At 40.9% G+C, this 26398-nt stretch overlaps 1 protein-coding gene across 6 annotated transcripts in view; it reads left to right on the top strand.

Moving 5' to 3' along the window:
• Positions 1-17052, top strand: part of LEF1 (lymphoid enhancer binding factor 1) — a 71073-nt gene extending 54021 nt beyond the window's left edge. For 4 of the 6 annotated variants that reach the window (XM_064652076.1, XM_064652075.1, XM_064652073.1 and 1 more), the window contains 2 exons: positions 2968-3016; positions 15924-17052. In XM_064652076.1, the coding sequence (XP_064508146.1) occupies positions 2968-3016; positions 15924-16003 (129 nt within the window). In that variant the 3' untranslated portion in view covers positions 16004-17052. Of the gene's footprint in view, positions 1-2967; positions 3017-3670; positions 3712-15923 lie in introns of all 6 variants that reach the window. The other 2 variants (XM_064652074.1, XM_064652072.1) reach the window with 1 other exon arrangement.
• Positions 17053-26398: the final 9346 nt, after the last annotated feature.

The following is a 26398-nucleotide window of genomic DNA, read 5'->3' as shown; positions in this document are numbered from 1 at the left end:
AAACTGATCCTAACCTGAGGATCCTTTCTGTCCCTCCATTAGCTGGGCCGTTATTTACTGTGATAGGAAGTGTACATGCTATTTCTGGCTCTGTTTTCCATCTGTATTAGGTGCACAGCAATTTTTCTCTACTTCAGTGACGTCTTTGGACATTAAAGGTTGAGGTACCTATATACAGTGTTAACAGAAACTGTAGAAACTGGCACAGAATGCATTGACACAGAAACTAAGTGATGGTCTCTGAAGCACATGCCTTTGTCTTGCTAATAGCCATGCCCAGTTTTGTAAGCACAGACACAACTGTAAACCCTAGCAGCTTGTTTCTGCCATTTAGGCAGTCATCTTTTCTAGCCAAAAAAGCTGTCATGAACTTATGCAGGTAACCAGACCATGTCAACAGAGCTGTCTTGAATTACTGCTGGGAACAAATAGAGTCTTAGTGAGAGATTCCTTGGAAACAAGGAGATTTCAGTTGTACTGAATTTACTTGCTGGAAAATGAGACCACTTCGGAGTGTTGTCAGCTCATGCTTACTGAACATCAGCCTTCAAGATTGTGCTGTGATGCTTGGCCAGGTTGACTTTGAGAACCTGATGTGTTTTGTCACAGCCTGCTGCCATACAGCACAAGCAGTGGACCTGCAGTTTCATAAATGCCTTGATAGACATTTGGAGTGTGTAAGGTGGCATGTATGAGTTCTCTCTTTGATGTGCTTCCAACCTACATCCTGTGTGGAAGTATAGCTCTGACATACTCCAGTCCTGCATGCTACAATGAAGAACTCTGCTAGCTTCCTCTTGCAGCCTTCCTCTCTGCCTCTCCTGGAATGCACACGTTTTGCAGTGGTGGTGGGGCAGTGGTCATAGTAGATCACAGTTTATCACTGAAACCTTTTCAAATATACGTCATCTTTTTTTTTTTTTCTTTTTCCCTCTTCAGTTTTTCTAAATTAAGCAGTCAAAAAGTGAAATTGTATTAATTTAGCACAGGTATTACTGTTTTGAGAGTTGAAAGTGACTTAGGGGCGACTCTTCTGTTTCATGTGGCTGTATTTCACAAAACAGTACAAGTAAAAAATATATACTATTTGATTTTCATTCTTCTATTTTGATTTGCCTGATTATTCAGGATTTTAGAAATGTCAAGAAAATGTTAAACATTATTATTCAATGGTTGAAATTATCTTTTTATTATGTTTTTATTACTGATACCCAAAGTAGTCATGCAAAGTTGTGTGGTAGACATGAGAAGCACAGTGTTTTCACAATGTGATTGCAGTGTGTGTGCTAGAGTTGTCAGAAACTATCTCAGCTGTGAACGCTGACAACTAGTTTTCAGCTCAGCCTTCTGTTCCTTCACTTCCCTTATCTCATAGATAGATCTCAGATCAGCTTTCAGTATGTTTTAGCACTTGAAGTCTCTGGCCTGCCATTGAGAATAAAACCAGTTTTCCTCCCATGATTTTTCCATGTTAACATCTGTACTAATGCACTTCCCTCCCTCCATAAAGAAGTATTGCCTTGGTACCTGAGTGATAAAGCATATCACTGTGAGTTCCCTGGAACCCTTGAAATGTACTTTCCAACTTCTAGGCAGAGTCCTGACTTTGGGAGGCATTACCCAGCCCTGTTGCCAGTCTTGGGATAAATAAGGACAGGGGCTTAAGAGGGAGGCAGGCCTAGACTCTCAGAGCAGACTGGAGATGGAGAAGTCCATCTTCCATAGCTTCGCCGTAGCCTGTATTTGGAGCCCTTGCTTGCTGTATATCAGTGAGCACTACAGTGGTTTGGGATGGTTTCTCACATCACCTGCTGTCCATCCTGTCACCTTGCAGAGCTAGCTGATGGAAAGAGGTGTCCCACCACCTCAGCCCTTCCAGTCTGTGGCCACTGTGTGTGGTGGGGCGTGCACTGACAGCTGCCAGCCACGCTGAGTGGGGGGCCAGAGGATGGACAGCAGGCTGCAGACCTGCTCACAGCAACTGCACTAAGATTTGCCAGAGCAACTCTGTTAGAGCCTGACTGAAGGCTTCTTTAAAATATCAGTGGAGATGACTGTTTTCTTCAAACACACAAAAAACCCTTTGTCTGACAATACAGGACAATAATGACAACTCATATGGAGGAATATCAAAGTGGTAGTTAGGGTAAGGCAAGATGGTTGAGGTTCAAAACTGTGGGTCTAAACTGACCTTCTGTTTCCTAAAAGAGTGTGTGAAGCAGGAGCTCTGGCCATTTCCATAGTTGGGGGTGCAGGAGAGGGCTAAGTGTATGGGTTGGTGCGATGGCCCTGCACTGGCACACTGGTGCCAGTGTGTTCTACAGGAAAGACAGCTGCCAGGCGTTCATTTGTGTCCTGCACCTCAGGCATGTTAAGGGTGCTCTGCTGTACAGCAGGAGCTGTTTGGTTATTGCACAGTGCGCTCTCTGGGCACAGCCATACAAGACTTGGCTTTTGTTAAAGTACAAGTGTTATCAGAACAGTTTTAGTTGGCTGGTTTGCACCCTGGGGACAAGTCTTGGTTGTCCTAGGTACTTTCAACACCCTGTCTGCTGTTACCATGTATGAACAGCATAAGTATCTGAATGTGTGAAGAGTTCTTGTAAGAGCCATAAATTACGATATCAACATACATGTCATCAGATTATTAAGTGTGAGAAGTCTTTCAGATGCTTGCGGCTGTCAGCATTAGTTGAAAAACTGCCAGAAATTGTAATTCCATGTGGATATAAAAAATATGTATTGCTGATGTGCATATTTCTCCATAAATGCTGAGAGCAAACTTTGTTACCATTGAACCAGTTGGAAGTGGGATAGAAAAGGTTTTAGCTGCCCTGAAAATAACTGGGTTTTTTCCTAACCACCTTCTCAGTGTCCAGATGACTTTTGCTTCTATGCTGTGAGGTTAAGTGACAAAAAAAAAAAGGTTGTGCATGTAATGGTATGGTAAAATTTCTTATTTTTCAGGGGAAGAAAAAGAAAAGGAAGAGAGAAAAGTTGCAGGAATCAGCATCAGGTAGGCCATGACCAGCTCTTACTTGCCATTCACCTCAGGGATATTTTAGAAACCATAGCTTGCGCTATTTATTTTTACATGCTTTTCTCTAACACTTGCTTCTGATGGATGTTTTAAGATACTTCACTTCGAATGCAAGCTTGTGAAAATGCACACAGTATGTACCTCCTTTCCTTTACACCTTTCTGAGCAGCAGCACTGACGGCATCAACATCTTTGGCTGAACTTATGCATTGCTGCAATCCCTGTCCTGCTTTACCTCTGCTTTTCTCCTCAATCAGCGTTGTATCATCCTTAAATTTAAATATGTCTCAAATACTGTGTGGGATTATTGGACACTGGAAACTTTACACTGACCTTCTTGTAGCCACTGTATATTTTATCACTGTATTTTAGATTTCTGTGTACACTAACAGCTGCCTAGTAAGTTGGCTAAAAGCATCAGTGAGGTCTCCTCTTTACCTGTAAAATATGTATAGGAAACACCCTGTTTTCCCCAACAAAAATGGCTGGTATAAGAACCATAAAAAAACCAAACAACAAAACCAAAAACACACATAAAAAAATCCACGTAACACTGTAGCAATCAAACTTATTTGGAATGTGCAAAAACTCTGTAAGAGAAATTTGTTAAAGGAAAACAATCTTCTACAGGTACAGGCCCCAGAATGACAGCTGCCTACATCTGAAGCATGGTAAGAACATCTCTAAAGCTTTCCTGCTGATAAAACTGAATTTTAAAATAAGCTTTCTTATAAATTTTATGCAATAATGTGAATTTAGCAAAAATTGCAGAAGTATCATATCTCAAAGCTAATGTTACTTTGACTACTGATGGTTTTTATACCGGCTATCTATTAGATGTTCACCATTTCACTGCTTAACTGTAATATTTTCAAATTGACCACACCTCACTGACTCGCTGCAAGTCTGCCAGTGAAGCACAGGGATGGGTTTATTAAGCAGTGCAAACCCTCCCAGCCAGCAGGCTGTCACAGTTCATAAGAGCAGGTTAGATGCTGGCTTTGGAATACATTTTATGTGTTGACATCTACAGGATGCTGGCTGGCTGGGTACACTTTTTAAAAACAATTATTCACCTGTATACTAACAAAACATCTGCTGGGAAAATGGGACTGTATTTCAGTTGTGTCGAGAATTTCTCCACAACTGTACAGTGGTATTTCATGTGTGGTGCAGGTTGGGGTTTTTTGTGGTTGTATTTCCAGCATGAGTTTTCTCTCTTCATATCATATCATCTGCACTGAGGGTGGAATGACTGGTTACACACATGCAATAACACCATCTAGTCTGCTTGTGAGTGCACACAGTACCACAGTGAGATCCTCATCTCTCAGTGTTTGTGTTGGAAGGCCGGTCCTTCTCTTTCTCTCAGTGTGATATCTTTTCTAGTAGGAATGGCATTCATGTGACATACTAGTTGGTTCTACACTGTCTAATTAACCAGACTGCTCTTGGGAGATCCCTGAGAATTCCAGGAATCATGCAAAAAAATAACACTTGCTAAACTCACCTATGTACTATATTAGAAATGGGCTCTCTATCCTCTCTTCCTCTGCCTTATTTGGCCACATGATCCCTGTGGGACTCAGAGAGCTCAGCAAAGGGGGCTCCTGTTGGCCCTCTGCTCTGCTTGGACTTTCAGCCAAGTTCAGTTTCCTCTGTGTGGTGTGTCAGCAATCACTCAGCATGATTCGAGCCTCTTCTGAAGTTATGCCATTGTGCTGGTTAGTCTAAACTTGGTTGGGTTAAGACTTTGGGTTTGTTTTTTTTTTAAGCTGAAGTGAAAAGGCGAAATGCATGCTCTTTTTTCTTCCTACTATAATACCTACTAAAAACCCAAGTATTTTAACCTTGAGTTTTATACTTGATATTTCAGCTTAGTTGCCCAGATCCATAATAGTTGTAAATAGTTCTCCCTTTAATCTTAATACAGTACCAGTAAGCAAAACACTCAGAATTTTATCTGAATTGATGCAGAGCACTTGATTGGGATTGGAATACAACTAAGGTTCAAGTGACAGCTAAAATACAGGGGATATTTGGTTTCTTGGATGATCTAAGGATGACCACCTTGTCTATGCTGAACTATGTTATTGAAGTTTCTCTGTTTGCAATTTCCATAAGAGAGGATTAATGTTATAAGTGTGGGGGTTTTCTCTCTTTCCCTTTGACTTCCTTCCTTTTTTCCTTCCTTCCTTCCTTCCTTCCTTCTGCCCTTTAATGGTGTGCATACCCATCTCTGTCCTCATGCAATTTATAACATGGAGTATGAGAACAGTATATATCTTCTTCCACAGAAGGGGAGTGTGCTGTTGACTCCATATATGCACATGAAGGCAGCCTCACTAAATGTTGCATGCTGAGGGAATGATCTCCAGTGGAGATGTACAGATGTGCTCTTGCTGGAAGTAAATGCACAGAATGATTTAGGGAACCTGAATCAGCCAGACTTCAAAGTAAACTTCTGAAGGTTAAGACTCTCGCCCTCTGCAAGCCTAATCCAAAGAATGTTTTGCCCACAAGCATAATATCTTACTAGGCCCACAGCAGAGCTGTTGTAGTCTCTACTGGATGGAGATAATAAGTTTAGGAATAGCTTTCTTACTCTTTCAGATGGTGCAAGGAAGAGGGGGAAGGAGGGTGGGAGGTCTGGGAAGGAGACAAGCGTTCTGTTATCTGAGAAGAATCAGAAATGAGTAGGTGGCAAGACCAAAGAAAGAATCTCAAGATCAGCATAAAGGAGATCAGCCAGGGCTGTAATTATGGTGATGTAAGTGAGAAGGATGAAATGGTGGGAGGGTTGTGTGGTGGGATGTTCAGAGGAAAGTAACGGAAGAGACATGCAAACAGAAATGATTTAAGATACTGTGAAAATTTTGGGTGTGGGTTTTTTTTTTTATTTTTGTCCATGAACCCTTCAGCACATAAGTGATTTTTAAGGTGGACCTCTAACCTGCTTTTTGCCTTGGACATGATTTGAGTGGTAAAGTCAAGGTGGTAGCATTAAGTTGCCCATTTTCCAAGGGTTGTATAAAGCAGCAGGCATCTTATGGCTTCACTGCTTAGGATTTAACTGAGTTCTGTGATCTCCAACATGCTGAATGGCCATTTTGTAAAACAGTTTAGAGTGCTTTAGGAATACCGTGACCCTGTGCACCAGTCTTTGCTATATTATCCTGGGGTGCTTCAAAGCATGTCACCATTCTGTAAGAGTTTTGGAACTGTCCCAAGAAGGATTTTGTTTGCAGTTGACGTGGTCCAACACAACGATTGAAATAACTTTGATTTGTTAAAGAAATAACTCTTATTTATTCTCTTCTTTTGAAATCAATCAAGAGTGGAATAAGACCTGATAATGCTAAAAATAAATTTAGGAGGGGACAGGAGGGAAGGGGAAATGAGGAAAGCTAAGACTAAGGACAATGTAGAGATGACCTGTTGAGCACCTTCTTGAAAGGTGAGTGTTTTCTTTTTACTTTAAGCTCAACATTCTAGAGGATTTGAAAATAGGAGCAATTCTGTGCTGGAAGTGGAAATTCCTAATTTTCTATTCAGTTTGACTTTTGGAATCTAAAAAAAAGGCAATTTTTAGCATCTCATGAGTATTTAGAAATCAGCAAGGAAATAGAATGGCACTAACAAAAATTCCTCCTGATTGTTCTGCAGCATGGAAATACTTAACTTCCTATGACTTGCTCTGTGTGGTAATTGTAAAAGGCACATTATTCAACATATGGCAGGATGCAATTGGGAAACTACGTAATTTAACATCGTGTTTTGGCTTATCTTCAAGGGCTAAAAAGAGTGATAGAGAAGGTTAATAGACATTTGAAAACCTGTGAGAAGTACATTTGTGGCTTGCAAAATTCCATGACAATTAGCATCTACATTAGCAAAGCTTCCAAAAATAAGAAAACTTGACTAATACTGATTTATAATCAGAAGAACTTAAAAGGATCAGATTAAGACTGTTTAACTTTAAACAACAAATTATCTTAACATTTCAAACTTCCTACATGGAAATTGGAGCCAAATTTCAGTGCAGAAGTGATATTTGGGTAGTGTTGTAACAATTTATGACTGGATTATGTTTTCCTTATTACTTAGAAATAAAATGGAGTGAGGCTCTGAAAGCAAACTATAAAGTGGACCAATATATGGCCAGAATACTGTGGAAAAGAAGCATCTGAATACTGTGATCATGGCTGACCATGGGTTTCTGGCCAGCATCCTAGAAAGGAGATGCAAAGAGGATGTGGTACCTTGATTTCTGAGGCATGTGTTTTCAAACCTGCCTTGTCCAGTGCTCTTGAAATTGCTGCTGGAGTAGTTAAAAGTGAAACAAATGCTCTAGCCCTTTCCATAGCTCTTGACTGCTCAGAAGCTTTAAACAGAGCCTGGAGGACTTGCACAGAAGTTAGTGAGTGTGAGAATTTGTGTGGTCATGGTGGTGCAGAGACATGTCCTGATTTACTTTAAAATTGTTTCCTCTGTGACCCATGTTTCCCTATTCCCAGTTTTGCCTAAAAATAGTGGCCTTCAGCACAGGCAAGAGGGACAGAATGAAAAGAAAAAAATTTGCTGGCTTGAAACATTTATATTATTTCAAATAGGCATAGAAATTTCCAAGGAATAGGAGTATAGCCCTCAGACAGATCATAGAATCAAAGAGTGGTTTGGCTTGGAAGGACCTTAAAGATCATCTATTTCCAAGCCCTCTGCCACGGGCCAGGACACCTTCCACTAGACCAGGTTGCTCAAAGCCTCCTGGCCTTGAACACTTCCAGAGATGGGGGATCCACAGCCTCTCTGGGCAACTTGTTCCATTGCCTCAGAACCCTCACAGGAAAGAATTTTTTTCCTAATATCTTACCTTCTGTCAGTTTAAAGCCATTCCCCCTTGTCCGATCACTATATGTCCTTGTAAAAAGTCCCTTTCCATCTTCCCTGTAGGCCCCCTTTAGGTACTGGAACCTTCTCCAGCCTTAACAATCACAAGTCTCTCAGCCTGTCTTCATAGGAGAGGTGCTCCAGCCCTCTGAGCATCTTCGTGGCCTGCTCTGGACTCACTCCAACAGGTCCATGTCCTTCTTATGTTGGAAGCCCCCAGAGCTGGATGCAGCACTACAGGTGGAGTCTCACCAGAGCAGAGTAGAGGGGCAGAATCTTCTTCCTCGACCTGCTGGTCAGGCTGCTTTTGATGCAGCCCAGGACTCAGTTGGCCTTCTGGGCCGTGAGCGCACATTGTTGGGTCATGTCGACCTTCTCATCCATCGACATCCACAAGTCCTTCTCCTCAGGGCTGGTCTCAATCCATTCTCCGTTCAGCCTATATTTGTGCTTGGGATTGCCCTGACTCAGGTACAGGACCTTGGCACTTGTCCTTGTTGACCTTCATGAGGTTCACACAGGTCCACTTCTCAAGCCTGTCAAGGTCCCTCTGGATGGCATCCCATCCCTCCTGTGTGTCCCCTACAGCGACTTAGTTCTGACCTGATATTGATCTTGCAGAAACCCTCCTTTCAGGCTCTGTGACATCAAGGAAAACAAGAGCAAACCCAAAGAGAAGCTGCTGCCCGTTAAGGTGGCAGGTACAGGGGGGCACTGACACCTGCTGGGAGAGGTGCGGCAAAGCAGACCCAGGTCCCTGTTTACCAGCCTGGCAGAGGTTCCTTGTGAAGTGCAGGAGGAGAGGAAGGAAGGAAGGAAGTGTATAAAAGCTATTTTGGGTGCAATCAGAGCCTATGGGAGGGGTAAGGGTAGGTGAGGGTAGGAGCAAAGCATAGGGTTTATAAATAAAAACCAGCAGAACACTTTCAACTAGACAATCAGCATAGATATGGGATTAGAGAAACAAGAAAAATTTTGAAGTATTTTTGCAAAATAGAGGTGTAGCATGGTCAGCTACAATGCTGATTTTCAGCATTTCATTATTTTAAATTGACACTGACAAATGAAAAAAATAGGTAATTCAGCAGTCAAATGTCTGAAATCTGTTTGTCTTGTCAGAGGTGCTCAAGTTGCAGATGCTACTGGGAAATTAGAGATGCCTAATCAAGTTTGAACTCAGCCACATTCACAAGTGATTCAAAAACCCCATATTGTTTCACTTCTGAGGTGTTAGCGGTAGGCGGCTTGGGCTAGAATGAAGGAGCAGTGGGACAACTATTGTTCTAACTCTTCCTGTGGGATAGGGTGGGGACAGGGAGTTGACGCCTGGTGCACCATTCTTCTCTGGATAAAAAAACGGTGTATTTTGGTGGATTTAATAAACTCAGCACCAGACTGAGAATTCTAAGGTCATGAGAAAAACTCTGTGGAAACAAACTCTTTCATAAATAAAACGTAAGATTTTGAACTGTGGCTTCATGTTCAATTGGAAGAAAACTTCGCTATTTTACTGTTCTTCTCAGGTCTGTATTGCATTTTCATGTTTTTAGTGAATTTACATTAAAAATTTCAAAATGAGGCATTGACTCTATTCCTGAACAGCTAGAAAGCAAGTTGTTAATGACACCGTCAAAGTCTTTCCCACTTATTTCTGGAGACTAAGCTTAGGTGAAATCTGTCCTCTAATTTCATCAAAATTGTATTCAAATTCAATTCTGTCAAAGCTTAGTGAACCTTAGCACACCCTAGCACTAAGTTTTGTTTCCCTCTGCCTCTGATTTTAGAGATTATGATTAGATTGAAGAGGTTTTCTGATATACGTGAATGCAAAACCAGCCATCCTGAAGACAAAACCAACCAATACAACAAAACAAAACCAAAGAGCCTTAAGTGTGATGTTGCACAAATCACTGCTAATAGAGAAAGGTTCTCATACCAGTTAGTTCCTTAATGCTCTACTTTAAGACTTTTTATGCAAGTCTTTTTTTAAATCTCTGACCCTTTACCTGCTTGTTGAGATTGTACCATATAAACAGTATTTAAAGTTTGAAAGCATGCAAATTGGAGAGCTGTACAAGGAAAGAAGCTCACAGCACAGCCAGCTGAAGCACCACTGTCTGGCCAGTTAAACGTGAGCCTGGCAGTCAGTGAGACTTTAGTCAGAGCTTCCAGGACACCGGCTTTTGGCTCTTCCTCACAGTGGTAGGAGCAAATGTTGGAAGTACTTGTGCAGTTAAGATGTCTTTGGCACTGGAGTGTAGTGTGTGAGCAGGATTAGACGCAACTGAGGGAAATGGTACCAAGGACCATCTCTGAATTAGTGTTCTTGCCACAGGCATCAGTAGAGTGGGATCAGGGGTTAAGAGAACTAAAGAGCCTTAACTGAGCAGGGAGACAATATTTCTGAAGTTGCTTCCTCTTTGCAAAAGTAAGATTCCTGCTTCCTCTTTAATATTAAGTAGCATAAGAATTAAACTCCAGAGTTTTGAGAGCCTTCTATCTTTCATCTCAGGGATACCTGAAATTGCATGAGATAAAATGTGATTGCCAAAATAACTACATAGATTTAATTTTATGATATCAAGGCAGATGCACACACTAGGCGAGACTACATTTTGATGAATAGTTGGGTTTCTTCCCATGTGTGTGTGTTTTGAGATACACAACAGGAAGCTTGTATATTTCAGACCAGTAGAGATTTTCTGCTGAGATGACTTAATTGCATCAAAGTGAAGTTGATGTGTTTGAATTCTGTAGTGGTTTCTGTGTACTGCTGTCTTTCGCTGGTAGTGTTGCTCTGTGGATGGCTGTGCGTAGAAGAATTGATGGAAGCTCAAGAAGATATTCAGGTTACATCTGACTTGCCTTTTGTTTCATGAAAGCAACTATTTAAATTATTCCATGTATTAGAAGATTTAACGGTAGAGATTGTCTTTCAAAGTACATTTTAAATTCTAACCTGTGTTTAATTGTGGCAGAAAAGATGATCTCTAAAGGAAACTTTATCTGTGTTATTTCTTTCTTCTGAAAGAATTTTCACTTACTGCTTTACCCATACATCATGTCTTTTCTGTTAGCAGGTGAAAACTGAAGTAGCAATTTCAGAGCCCCTAGAACTCAGTCTATAAAAGAAATAATTTAAACAATAATCTTCTGGATATTCGTTATATGCCATGAAGATACAAAGAGGGGACAAGCCTATTTCTTCCTCCCTCTTCCTCACCTTAAGTATATTATTCCTCTTTAAGAAGCTGCTAGAGATGGCTGTCTAGAGGCAATCTGGTTTTTATTATAAACATGGAGCCTCTGTCCCCTCCCACCCCCAACAGGAAAAACATGTCCTGGGTCTTCCAGTAGGATCATTTTAAAGATTGTAGCTCAGTGATAGAGGTTGTAGTTTTGTGCTGCCTACATGGGGGCCTTTGATAAGAGCCATACATGCTTGGCATCACTGCTGTTGCTTGCACAAAGCAGGAACCTTAGAATACCTGGGTGTTTTCCGTGCTGGCACTAATCTGCTCTGGAAGAGGTCTCTGACTTGGGGAGGCGGGGGAAGGAATATTCCTGGTGCTCACTTAGCACATCTAGCTTAGGTCAGACTGAAAGGAGAGAAGTCAGGACTTCCAGACTTCACCTGTAGTTAGTGGAGAGGTATTTTCAGGTGTAGTTACTCCAGGGCAATTAAACTATCAGTGAATAATTTGCTTCTGGAGTTTCCATTCACAGTTACCAGCCTGGGTTGAGGCTGACAGTAGCAAGGGGGATGGAGGGGGTTGGAAAGATCAAGAAAAACTTAATACTGACGTAGTTTCAACATGGCAGCAGCTGTTACAGTTTTAGGGTACAGTTTTATGTCATTTCTTGGCAACAAAGGCAGTTTAAAAAGTTCCCTCTGCTGCCTGCTGGTATCCATCTCTTGCAGAGAGGGCTTTTTCCTGTCTCCTGTAGGTCTTTCCATCCCTGTTCTGTAACGGTTTGTAGGACCCTGCAGCAAATCGGATTACTAAAATGACTGGGGTTTTGTTGGGAGGTACTTTTTTTGTTTAGAAACAACAAAGATTGTGGAGTGTTTGTTTTTGTTTGCCCAGAACATTTCAAGGATCTGGTTTGGGATAAACCCACAAACCATGGCACAGCTGGGCAGGAAGAGGAGCAGACTGCAGTGCTGGCATCTATCTGCTTGTGCCTGAAAGCCTCTCCAGCTTTGCTGTTAAAGAAAATACAGAGGGACTTCACAAACAGTGTGAACCTCTCTGATAAATAATGACCTGGTTTTGCATGCCCAAGTTTTTGGAGTATTGAAAAAACCCTGGCAGTAAGTCAAACATGTTCCATTTGGACTTAAAAAGAAAATGGCAGTTTCAGCTTCTGGGTCCCTGAGTTTGCCATTTCGTTTGAAGTGCTGGATTAAAAGCCAGGTTTGGAGCTGAACTTTTTGTTTAACGTTGTTTTTGGTTTCTTGGGGTTTTTTTAAATACATATAACTACCATTATATGTAGTCTCTTCTGTTATTACAACTGTATGAAAACAACCCATGGTGGAGAATGGTGTAGAAAAAAAGCACCTCGTTTAAAATACTTACTTTCTATTGCTTTCTGTGAAGAGTTACCTACCTCTTTTACTCTGTACTTACTCCTGGACTGACCCAAACACTCTTGACTTTCTTCCATAACCTTTTCCGATTAGCCTGAATGAAGCTGCATAATCCTCTCCCTTGTTCTAGAAGAACTGAGATGAGTTAAAAGTCTAGAGGAGGAGCACAAGACCTTTGTGGACCCACCCTTCAATCCATCTCATTCTGAAGCATAGGGAAGACTTCTGATCCTCCTGTGATGCTTTTGCCCTCAGCTGTTGAGCCCAGGTTTGCTAGGAGACTTTAGTTTTACTGTAGCGATTCCTAAATTACAGTTTTATCACTTCAGGAGCGAGGCTTTTCTTTTTACACTGCATTTTTCTTGAATCTTATTTCTGTTTCTTTCTCGAGGTGGTGGTTTGTGTTTTTTTTCCTCTTTCCTCCTGCAGTCAGATGTACACTGCAAATGGCACAGACAGTGCCTCCTATTGTGGCTCAGGCTCAAGACTTCACATATGTAAAATGTGACTTGCAGCACTTTCTTTGAAGCCTAACCACAGCCAGGGAGCTGTAATTGCAGTCTTTGATTTGCGCCGACTTCACTTGTGGATTGGGCTTTGCTAGGGCATGCCTTGCTTGGCGAGACTTCAGCTGCAGCCCCCCAGTGAAGCCTTAGATGTGGGAAGTCTTCAGTCTCCTTAGCACATGCCTGTGGTTTCTTGAAAAGAATCCTGATTTGACCTGTTTTATATCTGTAAGGCAACACCATCATCACTCGTATTTTTTAGGTATTATTTGGTTTATCAGCAGTAGGAGCAGTTTCCAGTATGTACCCTTAATGTGCAGCTGGGGGAAGGCTGGGTTCTAGACGATGTTTTCAGGATAGCTACTGTGTAATTTGCTGTGCTGCATTATTCCCTTGGAAATAAAAGTATGTGGGGCTTCACTATGCCTGTCCCCTTCCCAAATCACAGCAGTGTCTGCAGCCTCTCCAGCGGAGCAGGGCATAGTTAGGTGCTGAGAGGGGCTATGGAAAGGAGGCAGGCGCTGCAAAAGCTGCCTCTGGATTGAGAAAGAAACGATGGCCGCTGTTAGAAAAAGCTGAGGGCCAGAGCAAGGCCACGGTCGTTATTTTAACCTCCTGACTTCAAAGACAGCTTGCTGGTAAGGGAAGGGGGGAGGAGGCAGGGAACCATCTCAACAGAAGAGCATTTCATTTCCTTCAGTGAAGTAGACATTCCTGGCTGCTAATGGGGAGTAGCTCTGAATCACAGCACTTGTATCAGACTGCTGTGAACTACTGGCCTGGCGCCTCAAGGCCATTCCTCAACAGGAAGCTGAATGTTTTCATGTAAGACTGAGAGGAAAACCTTCCCAGGAAGAGCAACCTGGACCAAACCTTTGAAAATCCGGGATGAAAAGGCACAAAATAAATATAAAGCTGCAGGGTGCTCTCCCCAGTGTTTCTTTGCTGTTTGCTTGGCTTCTCTTTCGTGCTCCTTGGAAAGGTAGAGCCCTTCGTAGCTCTTTGATCCGCACGTGTTATGGAGCACTGTGCTACTTTATAAAAAATAAAAAAAAAGGCAGGAAGCTCAGAAGGCTTTTTTTAGTTGGGACATGGGCTGGTTTTATGAGGAAATAGGAACTGAATTAGTCAATACAGACCACCTCTGTTGAAACTGCTGTTTTGCCAGTGGACTTTTAGCTGTGCTGTTTAAGATGCCTCAGTGGCTTTAAATGTCTTTCTGCGGCTACCAGCAGCAGGTGAAAATTACTCATCATGTATCAGGGATGGCAGTATTTGGGATAGGAGAGAGTCTGCATCAAATTTAAGCTATACAGAACAGTTTGATATAAATTTTTGCTTGTCTTTTCTACTTTAGTCTGCAGCTAAACTTTAGTGTCCTCAGCTTTCCTTTCCACTATAACAATGGCCATGTGGGGGACCCCTGACAAATAGTCAACTTGTTTAGTAAGATTTTAGGCCTCAGCTTATGCTGATTAAAATAAAACAGTATAAAATCAGTTTTAGAGGCTTTCTACCCTGGAGTACGTCAGGCAGTGTAACTCCTTATTCGGGAGCTGTACTCAGACAAGTATGAGTGAAACACTTTGTGTTGTAAAGGCTTACAACAGAAGCTGCAGCAGATGGGAGGTGGGTGCTCAGTTATGAATGGCCCTGGTTTAAATACTGCTGCAATGTAATGTAATATAATGTAAAATTTGCTGACTAATTCAGCTTGTAGCTCTTGCAGGCTCAAGCAGTCTATCTATTATGACTAGTCTAACTGAAGTTTGACTTGTGGTTTAAACCATTTCTTCATAAACTTGTTCTGTCATGCCTCGCGTGATCCAAGGTGCTGGCAGTGTATCTTTATGTGACTAAGCCTTTTGTGTTTTTTCTGATGAAAATTCATTTACCTTCTCCACTGAACTGCATCCTTGTGAAAATTTTTGTCATTCTCAAAAGCTCTGCTCCCTGAGCCTTCTACTTGATGAGTACATGGAGACACAGAGGTTAACACAGATTTTTTGAGATACCAATAACCATGAAACTGTTACTGCAGAGCACATGCCCATCTGTGGAAAAATGTCTGACTTGTTAGACAGTTTTTGGGTGGAGGCCCTGTTATAACCCAGTTGTCTGGGTCAGAAGGGCAGGGTGATGGTTGAGTTAGCAATTGCATAAGTCAGCTGAAGTAACCCAGAGACCTAGTGATGAACAACGGTTCCTCACTGGATGAGCAATACCTACTGGGCTCATACTTTTCATGTGCTCTAAGAACATAAATTCTTCCAAGATCCTACTAAACTTCACTGCTAGGTAAGAGGCCCATGGTTCTTACACAGCTGGAAGATGTTCACTACCCCATTGAAGAGCAGAACAAATCCTCCTCAGTCATGAGAATGGATGGTAGAGTTAGTGTTCACACAAGCCTCGCCCACATTCCTCTACCAAACTGCTTACAGAAAACAGTGGTTTTTTATTTCTGCAGGGAGTAGAGCTTGAGACTGAAGTAGAGGTTTAATTGACCTCAACCACTGCAGTACCAAAGCCCGAGGATGTCTAGCTTTGCAATGGATATCTGGGTCAAATGTTGCAGTTAAATGAAATCCACTGCGAAAGGGAAGTACTTCTGTAACATGTTGGATGATTAAAACCCCTCTTTCTAGTTGGTGTTGACATCTCTTTACAATCCAAAGTACTCTCTATAAATATACTTGCAAACTTCAGGCAAAAGCAAGTAGCAATTAATTCTGCATTTAACTCTGACATTGCAAATGCACATTCCACTACTACAGTTGTGTCATAGAGTTACAGTGAACCACCACCAGCTTCTTTGAAGGATTTTTTTTTTTTTTTAAAAGGCTTCATATAGTCCTTATAACTCTCTTTCTCTCTCTCCTCTTCCCTGTAGGTGGGAAAAGAAATGCTTTCTCAACTTGCAAAGCAAAGGCGGCGACACCAGGACCCCTTCTGGAGATGGAAGCTTGTTAAAACCCTAGGTGTGTCCTTCATCCGCACAGACCACCCCCAAGGAGTCTGTCCAGGATGTCATTCACCCTGATGTCACTGCTAGAGACACTGAATCATAAAGACAATCACTGCCAAAATCCTTCACTATCACGAGGTCCAGCCCCGATATAAATAGAGCAAATGAGCTCCTGGGTCAGCAGAGCAGCTTTTGTCTTCACCTCTGCCTTGCACTCGTAAGCCCCTGTCTCATCTGTGTCCATATAGAGTCAGCAAACAAAGTAGCATGGCTGTCTCCACCTGCTTCAGCCAACAGAATAATGTAGACCACAGCTGCCCCATACAGCACATCGAGGAATGGAATTTGCCTGGACCAGGATGACGCGCTCAACCTTCTTTTTATTTAATGGTGCGACAGGATCAATTTTGGTTTTAGCTTTTTTTAAGAAACTTGAATGCTTTTATATTTTAACTTTTAGTTTGTAATTTCTTTGGTGTATATTTTACTAGGTATGAGCTTTTAAACAAGTGTCAGAAATCTGAAATACTTTTTAAATAAAAGGAGTTTTTCTTTTTTTTTTTCCTTTTTTTTTTTTTTTTTTTTTCTGCCAGAGGAAAAACCTGTATGGAAAAAAAGGTGGCTGTTTTGTTAAACTATTTGTAACAAATAGTGGCCTCTCAGTCTATATAATAGTGTCCTATAGAACTAAATAAATGTAACAACAGTCAGCTGGTCAGTAGACATGTTAGTCTTGCATCATCTACTCTGTAAACATAAGCAATACATCCAGCAAATCTGACTGCAGTGAGTTCTCCTTCTCACCCATTTCCCTTCTCCTTGTAAAAAGCCCAGCACTTGAATTATTACTTCAATTGTTCTGTATTTGTATCTGTTTTTGTTAGCCTGTTAGTGGGATTTTATGCCAGTTGTTGAAATAAGCATTGATGTACCCATTTTTTAAAATAGTAAGGCACAGCCTTTGCCAAAAATACTGTCAACCAATTTTTTTTTGTCATTCCAGTTTATGTGCTGAGCATTTGTTTTTTAATAAAAGCTTTGTAATAAAACTAAAGTCAATTGTCTTTAAAACTGGCTTTAAAAAATGAGAATGGCTTGTACTAGAATCCCTCAAAGGTAGAAGCAAGCCCAGGAAGGCATGGTCACTTCTAAGGCTAAAAACTTTTTGCTTGGTCTTCTCTTCTAGGAAATGCAGTTAGTCTGTTCAGCTGTTTGCTCATCTGAAGTGATTTTGGAAAGTTACTTTTTCTTCGGAAAGTGAGAAGTCTCGGTTCCATACCAGGAATAAGGAATGAGCAGGCTCAATAATTCCTTGTGCTGCTCAGTTATCTTTGGCCTAAGTGGAAGTACCAAGGATCTCTCCTTCTATCTTTAGTTTCCTAGCAAAATTTAGTAAACACAGCAGTGCTTTTAAGCTGATGATTAGGAATATGGATTCCTTTGTTTCTGGATACATCCCATGCTCACACAAGAGGTAGGAGACTACAGTTAAATTTCTTATAGCTGTATAAATTATCCTGCAGTCAAGGACTGAAGCTGGCTGCAGAATCAGCAGTGGAGGGCCTGGTTTTATGGTGTCAGATCCAGAGAGTCGGCATGGCCTGCCTACTGCCAGTGGGGCCCATGAGATTTCCTGCCACAGAAGCAGCACAGCTGCCTCACTTCTGTTAAAGGACTTCAAACAAAAAAACCCACTGTATTCACAGATAAACTAGTCCAATGATCTGTGAGCACCCTGCCAAAGAAATATTATGAACTGTACACTGAATCACCGTTCCCTTTATTCCAGCTCCCAAATCTTGTTTGGTGTGAGACTGGACTGAGTCAAGCTTGAGCTACAAGAAATGACATAGGTGACTTACTGCCTAAGGAAGCTTTGGAATTGAATTGTTTGTAAATGACCCTTGAACTCTGTTGCATAAGACATTTAATAATTAAAAACGTTATAAAACAGCTTCCTCTTAAACCAGCGTGTCCTGCACACAAACCCATTTGTAAGGCTGTGACGAGCACATCAGTTCTTGCAATATATTTCTAGCAACTAGTGATTATATTAAAAACAAAAAAGAAAAACAAGTGACAAGGCTCTCAGATGGCAGGAGAAAATCTCTCTGAGAGAAAAGCAACTGTATACTGGAGTTTTGCAAGACCTGGCTACGTTTCCTTTTCAGTCAATTATCCCAGCCTTTGCTGGAAACCTGTCTGGCTTTTGGGCTGGGGTTTGGTTTTGTTTTTAAAGGAGGAAAAAAGGCAAGTACTTAGTGCAGTAATTGTTCTAAATCAAGGATTACTGCAGTGAGATCTGTAAATTACATGTTCCAAAGACGACAGTACTTTTTAAAACTTTATAAAACATGACTACTTTATTTAGATTTTTTATGGCTATTTAAAAAGCTATTTACCCATTCTGAAAAAAAAAAAATTGTTCCAAATAGAGGTGTCAGCCTTATGTAACACATTGTCCCAAATACACTATGTTGTGAACAGTTGCCTGTCTTAAGGACAAAAGGTCTTTCAGCTCTAATAGTAAAAGAGAAAAATAATTCAGGAGCTAAAAATAACATCTCTGCTGTTAACATACCGTGAACAAGCACCATGTGTTGGGCTCATTCATAGATCAAAGACCCTTCACATACAGCAACTAGTTTGTTAAGTAATATGCAATAACTTGTAGGTTAACTAATATGTAAGGCTTGGGATGCTGCCATGCGAGCACCTGAAACAGTAACCACGCTATCCCGGAATACCCTCTGTAACTTGGGTCACTGTCCACTTCTGGCTTCCACTGCTAATCAGAATTTGTTCCTATGGGACCAAAAGAGCAACCTGACATGGGCCCTCACTGTACTGCACCAGCTTGTCAGTGGAGACAAATGAACTAGGAAACATGGCCTACTGATGATGGTGTAACCCTGGCAGTAAGACTAGGTTTAAATTCTTGTGATATGGAATAAATTATTTCAGGTGAGACTCAAAACCAGCACCTAAATTCCTGATGCGCAATTTAGGCAGAAGTGAGAATCTAACTATGTCTCTTTTGAGTGCCTGAGGAGATGATTACTCTGTATTTCCCACAGAAAACATCTTTAAGGATTTAAATGCTCCTACCTAGCAGCTGAGTTAATTATCCAGACACTTGTGTACAAGCATTCACAAACCACTCTCTCCCCCTACACTTCGTTCTTTGCATGCACTAAAAGCAGTTCTTGCACTGATCATGGAACAGGTAGTCTAGTTCATAAACACAGAGATATCCCATTATCTGGGAAACACGCGGCCTTCCCCCTCCTCTCACTGAAAACACAGCAAAGACACAGAACAGTGGGGTTGAGCCAGGATTATTTACAGCTCATCAGGCCAACATCACAGGATGATGTGGCTCCTCAGGCTTCTGGATCATGTAGACCAGAGCCATTTCCCCTCTGTTACAAAAAAGAACAATGCTTCAGACTAACTCTGGCTTCTTACACAGCAAGTGATGACAAATTCACTAGTTGAGCTTATAGGGACTCACCACCTCTACAGAATTATCTTCTATTTTAGCTCCTGCTTTGGATTAGCTAACAGAACAGGCAGTAAGTTAGTTATACAAGTGATAGCTCAATGGCAGCAAATGTGGGACCTTAAGGACCCAATCCTTGCTCCCGGCTGTGGAGCAATCGATTGTCTGCACTCCTTTGAAACCACTACAGTGCATAAGGCTTTGAAGCAACAATTCTGTTTCATGGTGGCCTCCTGCTCTGATCTACATGGCAGCTAATGAGGCTAAAGCAAGACTGGCAAACAATGAAGGACAATGCAGACACTAAGAAATGCCCGGTAACTTCTGCCATAAGGCAACTGCAGTTTGTTCCTTTCATTCGCAAGGGCACTAACATCCCAGGAAGCCTCTCCTGGAGAGGCCTAACTCAAAGTAGAACATTAGAGGGGAAAGAAGTGACTCCACAAATAGCCAGAAGCCTGTCAGCTATGAACACATTTCTCCTAAATCAGTGAAAAACTACTGGGCTAAAACGAAAGTTAGCCAAAAGTAGAGCAGCTGTAACAGGAAAATGGTCGGCTGTAAACACATTGTGAGATGAAACCAAAACCCTAGAAAGTGTGCTTGAATGTATTCATTTTTCCAGGAAGAGAAACTCTAGGTTTATGTATGAATTTACCCTCACAGCCTCCTCGCAGATACAAAAATCAGCTTTAGAAAGCAAGCAAGCAGGCATCTGCAGCCCCAGGAAAAGAAACACATCTGCCAGAAATATGGGAAATGAACCTGTTAATCACCAGCTTTTGGCCAGGTCAAAGCAAGCAGTAAAATACTGCTCTCCCAGGTAAATCCTCATACCTTCAGGCCATAGGTTTTAAATGAAGCCTTCTCTCTGGCTGGCACACTCCTCCTTCACTGAGTCACAGCAGTCTGCTTGGCTGAGGTAATAGTTACTGCGTACCTCATCTGGGATACGAAGGTTTTCTTCCTGTGAATGGTGTTCTACAAAACACATTTTGATAAACTCACCCATGGCACTTTCCAGAAACCCCACACATATAAGTAAGTGACAGGTTTGTTCATCCCTGTCAGTTACAGAAAATCAGCATGAACCAGCAAAGCTAGGAGAAAAATTTCCATCTGCTTCACACTAAAAGAGCAACTCACCTAAGAACTGGTCTGTCCTGTGGACTGTGCTGAGAAAAGGTAACTATGACAGAATAAAATCTTCATCAGAATAAGAAAAATAACATACTCCACAACTTACTGGTGGTCAAGACACTTATTTTGAGAGGAAACTCTTTGAATTTGTACTAATTTCCTACAGCTAAGAAAAGTGGCTAAAAAAATCCTACAGGTTATCTGTTGGGCTGAGCTAGGACCATCTCTGTCTTTTAGGACAGAGAGAATAAGCCACAGAACTGAAGACTCCAATCTCAACAAAGCAAAATGCCATAGAAGAATTAGTTTTTCTCAGCGCGTGCCTGTGAAAGCAAAGTGCTGGGTAACAAAAGAGGAGACAGTACACAGCACAACATCTCTTGACTAAGATTAAGTTCCAAAGCCTGAGATGGACAAGATTCTTACATTCCAATTGCTGCTTTTGCTACCCTGAACTATTTTTCCTTCTTACTCTTCTCCTGTGAAATGTTTAATTTTGTCATGACTAACATCATTGGCAACTTCTTTCACTCCACCCAATCCTAAAGCAGATAGGCAGTAACTGTATTTGCAAACAAATCATACAGCAGAGTGGCCACTGCTTTTTTCCTGTAAAAACCTGAAAGTTCAAACTCTACTCAACTTTTTATTACAATATCCTGAAAGAGTTCACAATCAAAACACCTTAATCTAATATCCCTCAACAAATTTAGCCATGAGTGGTTTTAGTCACTGTTTGAAAATACAAATTTAATAAGGAAGATTTCACATATGGTCTAAAATTTCCCTTTGTGTGGGATTGGTATAACTGCATGACCCAGGAAAGAAACCAGTCACAGCACTCAGTTAACCACTGAGCAGTCTAGTTCTGCCTACACTGGTACTTTAAAGCAGTTACTCCCCATATTTAATTGTTTTTTAAGTGTGAATTTACTTAACTTACTTACTGAAACTGAATAGCAAGCAGTTTCTCAATATCCAAGCAGTTTATTCCCTTCTTCCTCTGGTCCATTTGATTTCCCCTCCTGCTCTAGGGTTTCTCCCTCCTCCCCCTTCTCTCTTGTGTTTGACTGACTCCCCTGCTCTTGCCCTGTCCTCATGGGCAGTCGGAGTTCCCTGCTGATGGAACAGCACTGCTAACTGCTCTTGTCCACACAGAAGCAGTCTTCCCCTTTCCAATGACTTAATGCTGGATTTCCTATGAACCTAAAAAGATGGACTTAAATCCAGCACAGATCTAACACCCATACTGTATTTTCATTCCATCCAGTTTGGAAATAAATACCATTTGAATTAAAAATAGGGGAAAAGGCTATTTTCTAGTCAACTGAAGGAAGAATTTTGCTGTATATCTGTTCCCCAAGCACATTTGAAGGATGGTACTTTGTCAGCTCCCAGATATGTTGCAAGGATCAGATACTATTATATGGAATTCATGTAAACCACAGACAGAAGAATTAAGGGCTATTTAAAATGAGATGCATACAACTACAGGTATAGTTATCATAACTACCACACAATTATATAACCATGGAATATACTGTATTTATCAACCAACATTCAAAGAATTCTTCAGATCACCTTACCCCAGCAGTTGTCTCACTAGTTTAACCCCTTGTCATTTTTGGGGGGGTGTTACCTCACTTTCAGAGGCAATGGCAAGGGAAGTGAGATAGAACAGAGAGAACAAAGCACAGAGAAAGTTGATGGGTGTGGATTAAAATGTTTCACTCAAACTATTTTCTATTGTGCACTACTACTACTGTAGCATTACTCTTCCATGATCCCAGGGAAGTGCAGAGACTTACACTTAAGGCTGAGGGTCTAACTAAGCTGAAGTAACAGCTCACAGAAAAGATGAAATGGAAAAATGCTAACACCAGTCCCAACTACCCACCACTACTAGCTGAACACTAGGCAGCGCTTTCTCACCTGTCCCTTTGCCAGATTTCATCCAATTTTTTTCAGACATTGTAGTCAATACTTAATTAAATTAGGTGATTGGCAGAAAATGACAACTCCTAACCAGGACAGAAAAGTCTGCCAAGTTCTTTGGAGCATACAATAGTTGGGGTTAAAGGATGTCCTTGCTAATTCACATCTTGAAATCAGTTCTATTCAAAGGTATCTAAAATCCTCTAACACATGCTGGATTTTCAGGGGCCATGTCAATTATCAGTCTCTGTTACTTCTCTCTCTATTCCTCAGCAGATTCAGCAAGTTCTCCAAAACAACTTCCTTACATGCAGAAAGCAGAAAAGTGGTGCTCCTTTAAATTGATTTTTAGATTTTCTTTCACTATTTCAGTATAAATCAGTTGTAAGTTCAGCTATGTGCCTGTGCACTACTCTCGTAACGTGAATTAAAATCAAATTCTAAGTTAAACTGATATCAGCCATAGCTAAGCCCAGTGTTATCTCTTACTAAAACAGTTCATTCCCTAAAAACACAATAAACGCAATTCCTCAAAATCACGGTTTTCACTGGAAACTTTCCTCCTTGTAATGTTAGAAATCTCTGCCATCGCAGAAAAACTCTGCCCTTTGCCAAAGAAGCAATGAGCCTGTGGGTGAAGTCCGTGCCTCCAGTAGGATCATTTGACATACTCATCATTGTTCGCCATTATTCTCCCCTTCCATCGGCATGCTACTTTAAATGTCATGTGTCAATAAGATAAGCAACATTTTCAGCTGTAAACCTGTGCAAATAATCTTTAGAGTATAATTCTGTCCTTGAGGTAAACTCTATGTTCATCTTTTACTCTACAACAACCAAATGTCCTTCCAAACTTAGATCCAATTAAGAATACTGGCTTCAGTTCATAGATTTGCCAGTTTAGCATCAACTTAGGCAACAATAGCTTTCAGTCTTAGCCAAAAATAAAATGCCAAGTCACTAAGAAAGAGAAAGACTTCTTCCTCAGTTTCAATTAATGCTTTTGTTTAAAGAAATATAAAAGACAGTATTGGGAAAACCACTTATGTGAAATTGACAGCATCTGCCATTCTCTTTTGAAAAGAAAAATTTACCACTTCAAAAACTCATCTCTCTAGTACTAAATAAATTACATTCTCCAAGTATCTGCTGTCTCTTACACTAAAGTAATCTATTTAAATCCCTATCATCAATCTCACACTTCACAGGCACAGCCGTTTTCCTAAAAGCACCCTGATTTTTAGAATCCACAGCCTCATTCAAATCAGCTCTCTCTCAATGAAGTATTTCCCTGCAGTCTATTTCACCCATGCTCCTTCCTTAAAGGACTCACACAGGTTTTTTTAAGGTGCTTAAAACATTATTTGGGTGCCTAACTTTCACTGCTCGCTCTCTCACAATGATGTCACAAGAGCACCCAGATATCCATCCATAAGCAGTTGTGATAACCCTTTGACTCAGAAGAAAGTGAAGGGAGGGGGTGAAGAAATCAGGAGACAGTATTTTTTTGAACTGTGAGAAGCACAGTCTGATTGCTACTGTCTGAAATTACTAATTAGCAAGAGTAGAATTTTGTTCCTGCAACTAATGCTGTTCAAGAAAGTAGATAAAGAGCAAACAGAGGAGGAAAATGATGGAAGCTGCTGTTTTCTTTCATATTCTCTCAAGAACTGAAGGGGTGTGGGAAAACTTGTCATTAAAGTCCATGCCAATTCTCTGTTAATATTCCCCATTATTTTGCAAATTAAGTTCAAGATTTAAATAAAACTAGGACTCCCAAAATCAGGCTCTTCCATAAAAACTTCTTTAAGTTCTGAGAGGGATTTCAGCGCTGAGAAGAAATCACTGGAAGCTAGATGCTTCACCTGCTTAGACATCCTGGAAAACATCACTAGGTTTCCAACTGAAATAAAAGGCTTTTAGAAACTCTACCCTAAATTGCAATGAAGAAAGAATTGCAACATCAGATGTAAAGAATCCATTAGCCCTCTTGACATCTTCACAAAAATAAGGACTTCAAGCAGTTGTCAGAAACACTTTATCTTTTACAACATCTTTAAAGGAAACAAAGAACTAAAAAGCTTGTGAAATATAAATGCAGTATATCTTACACCTGCTTATGCTTACAGCTTTGTAGGATTCAAAACAGCAGCTTTCAAACAAAGTTACTGTAAAGTAGCTGAAGATTCCAAGTTGAGGTCAGAGCTTCCTTCCAACGGCTGCAGTGCTCCAATCTGACTCAGGGCATCACTGCATGCAGAGGAGTCAGGGAACAGAATGGTCCCTCCATTGGATCATAAGACTGTTGTGTTACCTACACAGGTCCTGCCACCAACAGAGCAAAGAAGATCCACTTACTGTAAATGTGTGGTTTTACCAATTTCTATTGCACAAATGTTTAATAGATCCATTTTTGTATGCAGGGATAATTAAGGAAAAAAAAGGGGATTTTATTTGGTGCTAATTCACCACATGCAAATTCCAGCTGTTTACTGTAGACCTACCACCAAGCATACACTTCTTCCCACAGCTCATCAGAAAGCCTCTTGCTGGTGAAAGTGGTTAATCCACAACATTTTTGTTGCTGAAGCCAAGACTCCAAATGGGGGGTTTTGGTTACTAATGACAAAAAACTTGCATTCTTTAACTAGCAAATACTGTAAGGGTTTGTCCATTTACAGAAAACCACCCTAGAAGTGGTTGCTGGCAAAAAAATAGGACCAGAATAGAAGAAGCTGTTACCAGGCAGGACAGAGATGCACGAAGCAAAGCAGCAGCAAACAACAGGCTAGGAAAAAAATCCTGTTATCTGGCAGCATGGAACAGCCAAAGTAAGCGACAAGTTCCTTAGTGCCCGCCAAGCAAAAGCCTTGTGCTAAAATATCCTCCTGTGCCCTGGCCAACTTACAGCATCTGACTCCAGGCTGGAAACAAAACTTGGCCTTACGCCTCACTGTGATGCCTCATGCCACCATGTTTCCAAAAGAAATGGCTCCTTTAATAACTCGGTTTGATGCTTTGTATTATTCCTGCCCCAGAAGCAACCAAAACTTCCAGCCAGCATCAGAGCTTTATGGTTCTAGTTTCTCTGCAAGGAATACACTGCTGTGAGTTATTTGCAATTTACAGAAAACCAAATAAAAAACCTCTAAGGGATATAAAAGAAGAGTGAATTGAACAAGTGCAAAGCTGCTCCATGGGCATACAAACCTAAATCTGATTAATATATTATCAGTAACAACCCCTGACATCATCACAGACAGTTCTGTGATCATATACATTTAATTTAAGACTCTGCGCAGCATTGCATTTATAAATGAAACAGTATACTGGATAGCAAATGGTATATAAAAAGTGATTTCCGTTTTGACATGAACTTTTGAGAAGATCATAAAATTCAAGGCAGATCATTCTACAAATCATCTTTACAGTTACCAGATTGTGGCTCTACTTAACCTTTCTCTAACAGAATTCAGTACAAGCACTTCCCTCTGGCTGTGAACAACAGGAAAAGCTACTGAAGGAACATATAACATGAAAAGATCTAGCTCTCTAAAGAATCACAGCATCTGCTTTTGCTCCTGGTCTCAGCTCTTCCAAAAAGCACAGCAAAAAGGTATCATTCTGGTCAGTTTTATAATTGCTCACATGGCTGCAAACTGTAGTGAATAAAAATACAGAGATGTGGGTCACTGCTGTGGCACTAGTAAGAAAAGTAAGAATGTAGCACCACAGCTACAGGTGCACAGCTACTATTGCCTCTCTTGAAAAAATGAGCTCCAAAACTTTCAGCAGTAAATTTTTAGGGAAAGTTGGTATCTAC

Source organism: Pseudopipra pipra, chromosome 4 (genome assembly GCF_036250125.1).
Source record: "Pseudopipra pipra isolate bDixPip1 chromosome 4, bDixPip1.hap1, whole genome shotgun sequence".
Classification (NCBI taxonomy): Eukaryota; Metazoa; Chordata; class Aves; order Passeriformes; family Pipridae; genus Pseudopipra; species Pseudopipra pipra.
This window is presented reverse-complemented; position numbering and strand designations above follow the sequence as displayed.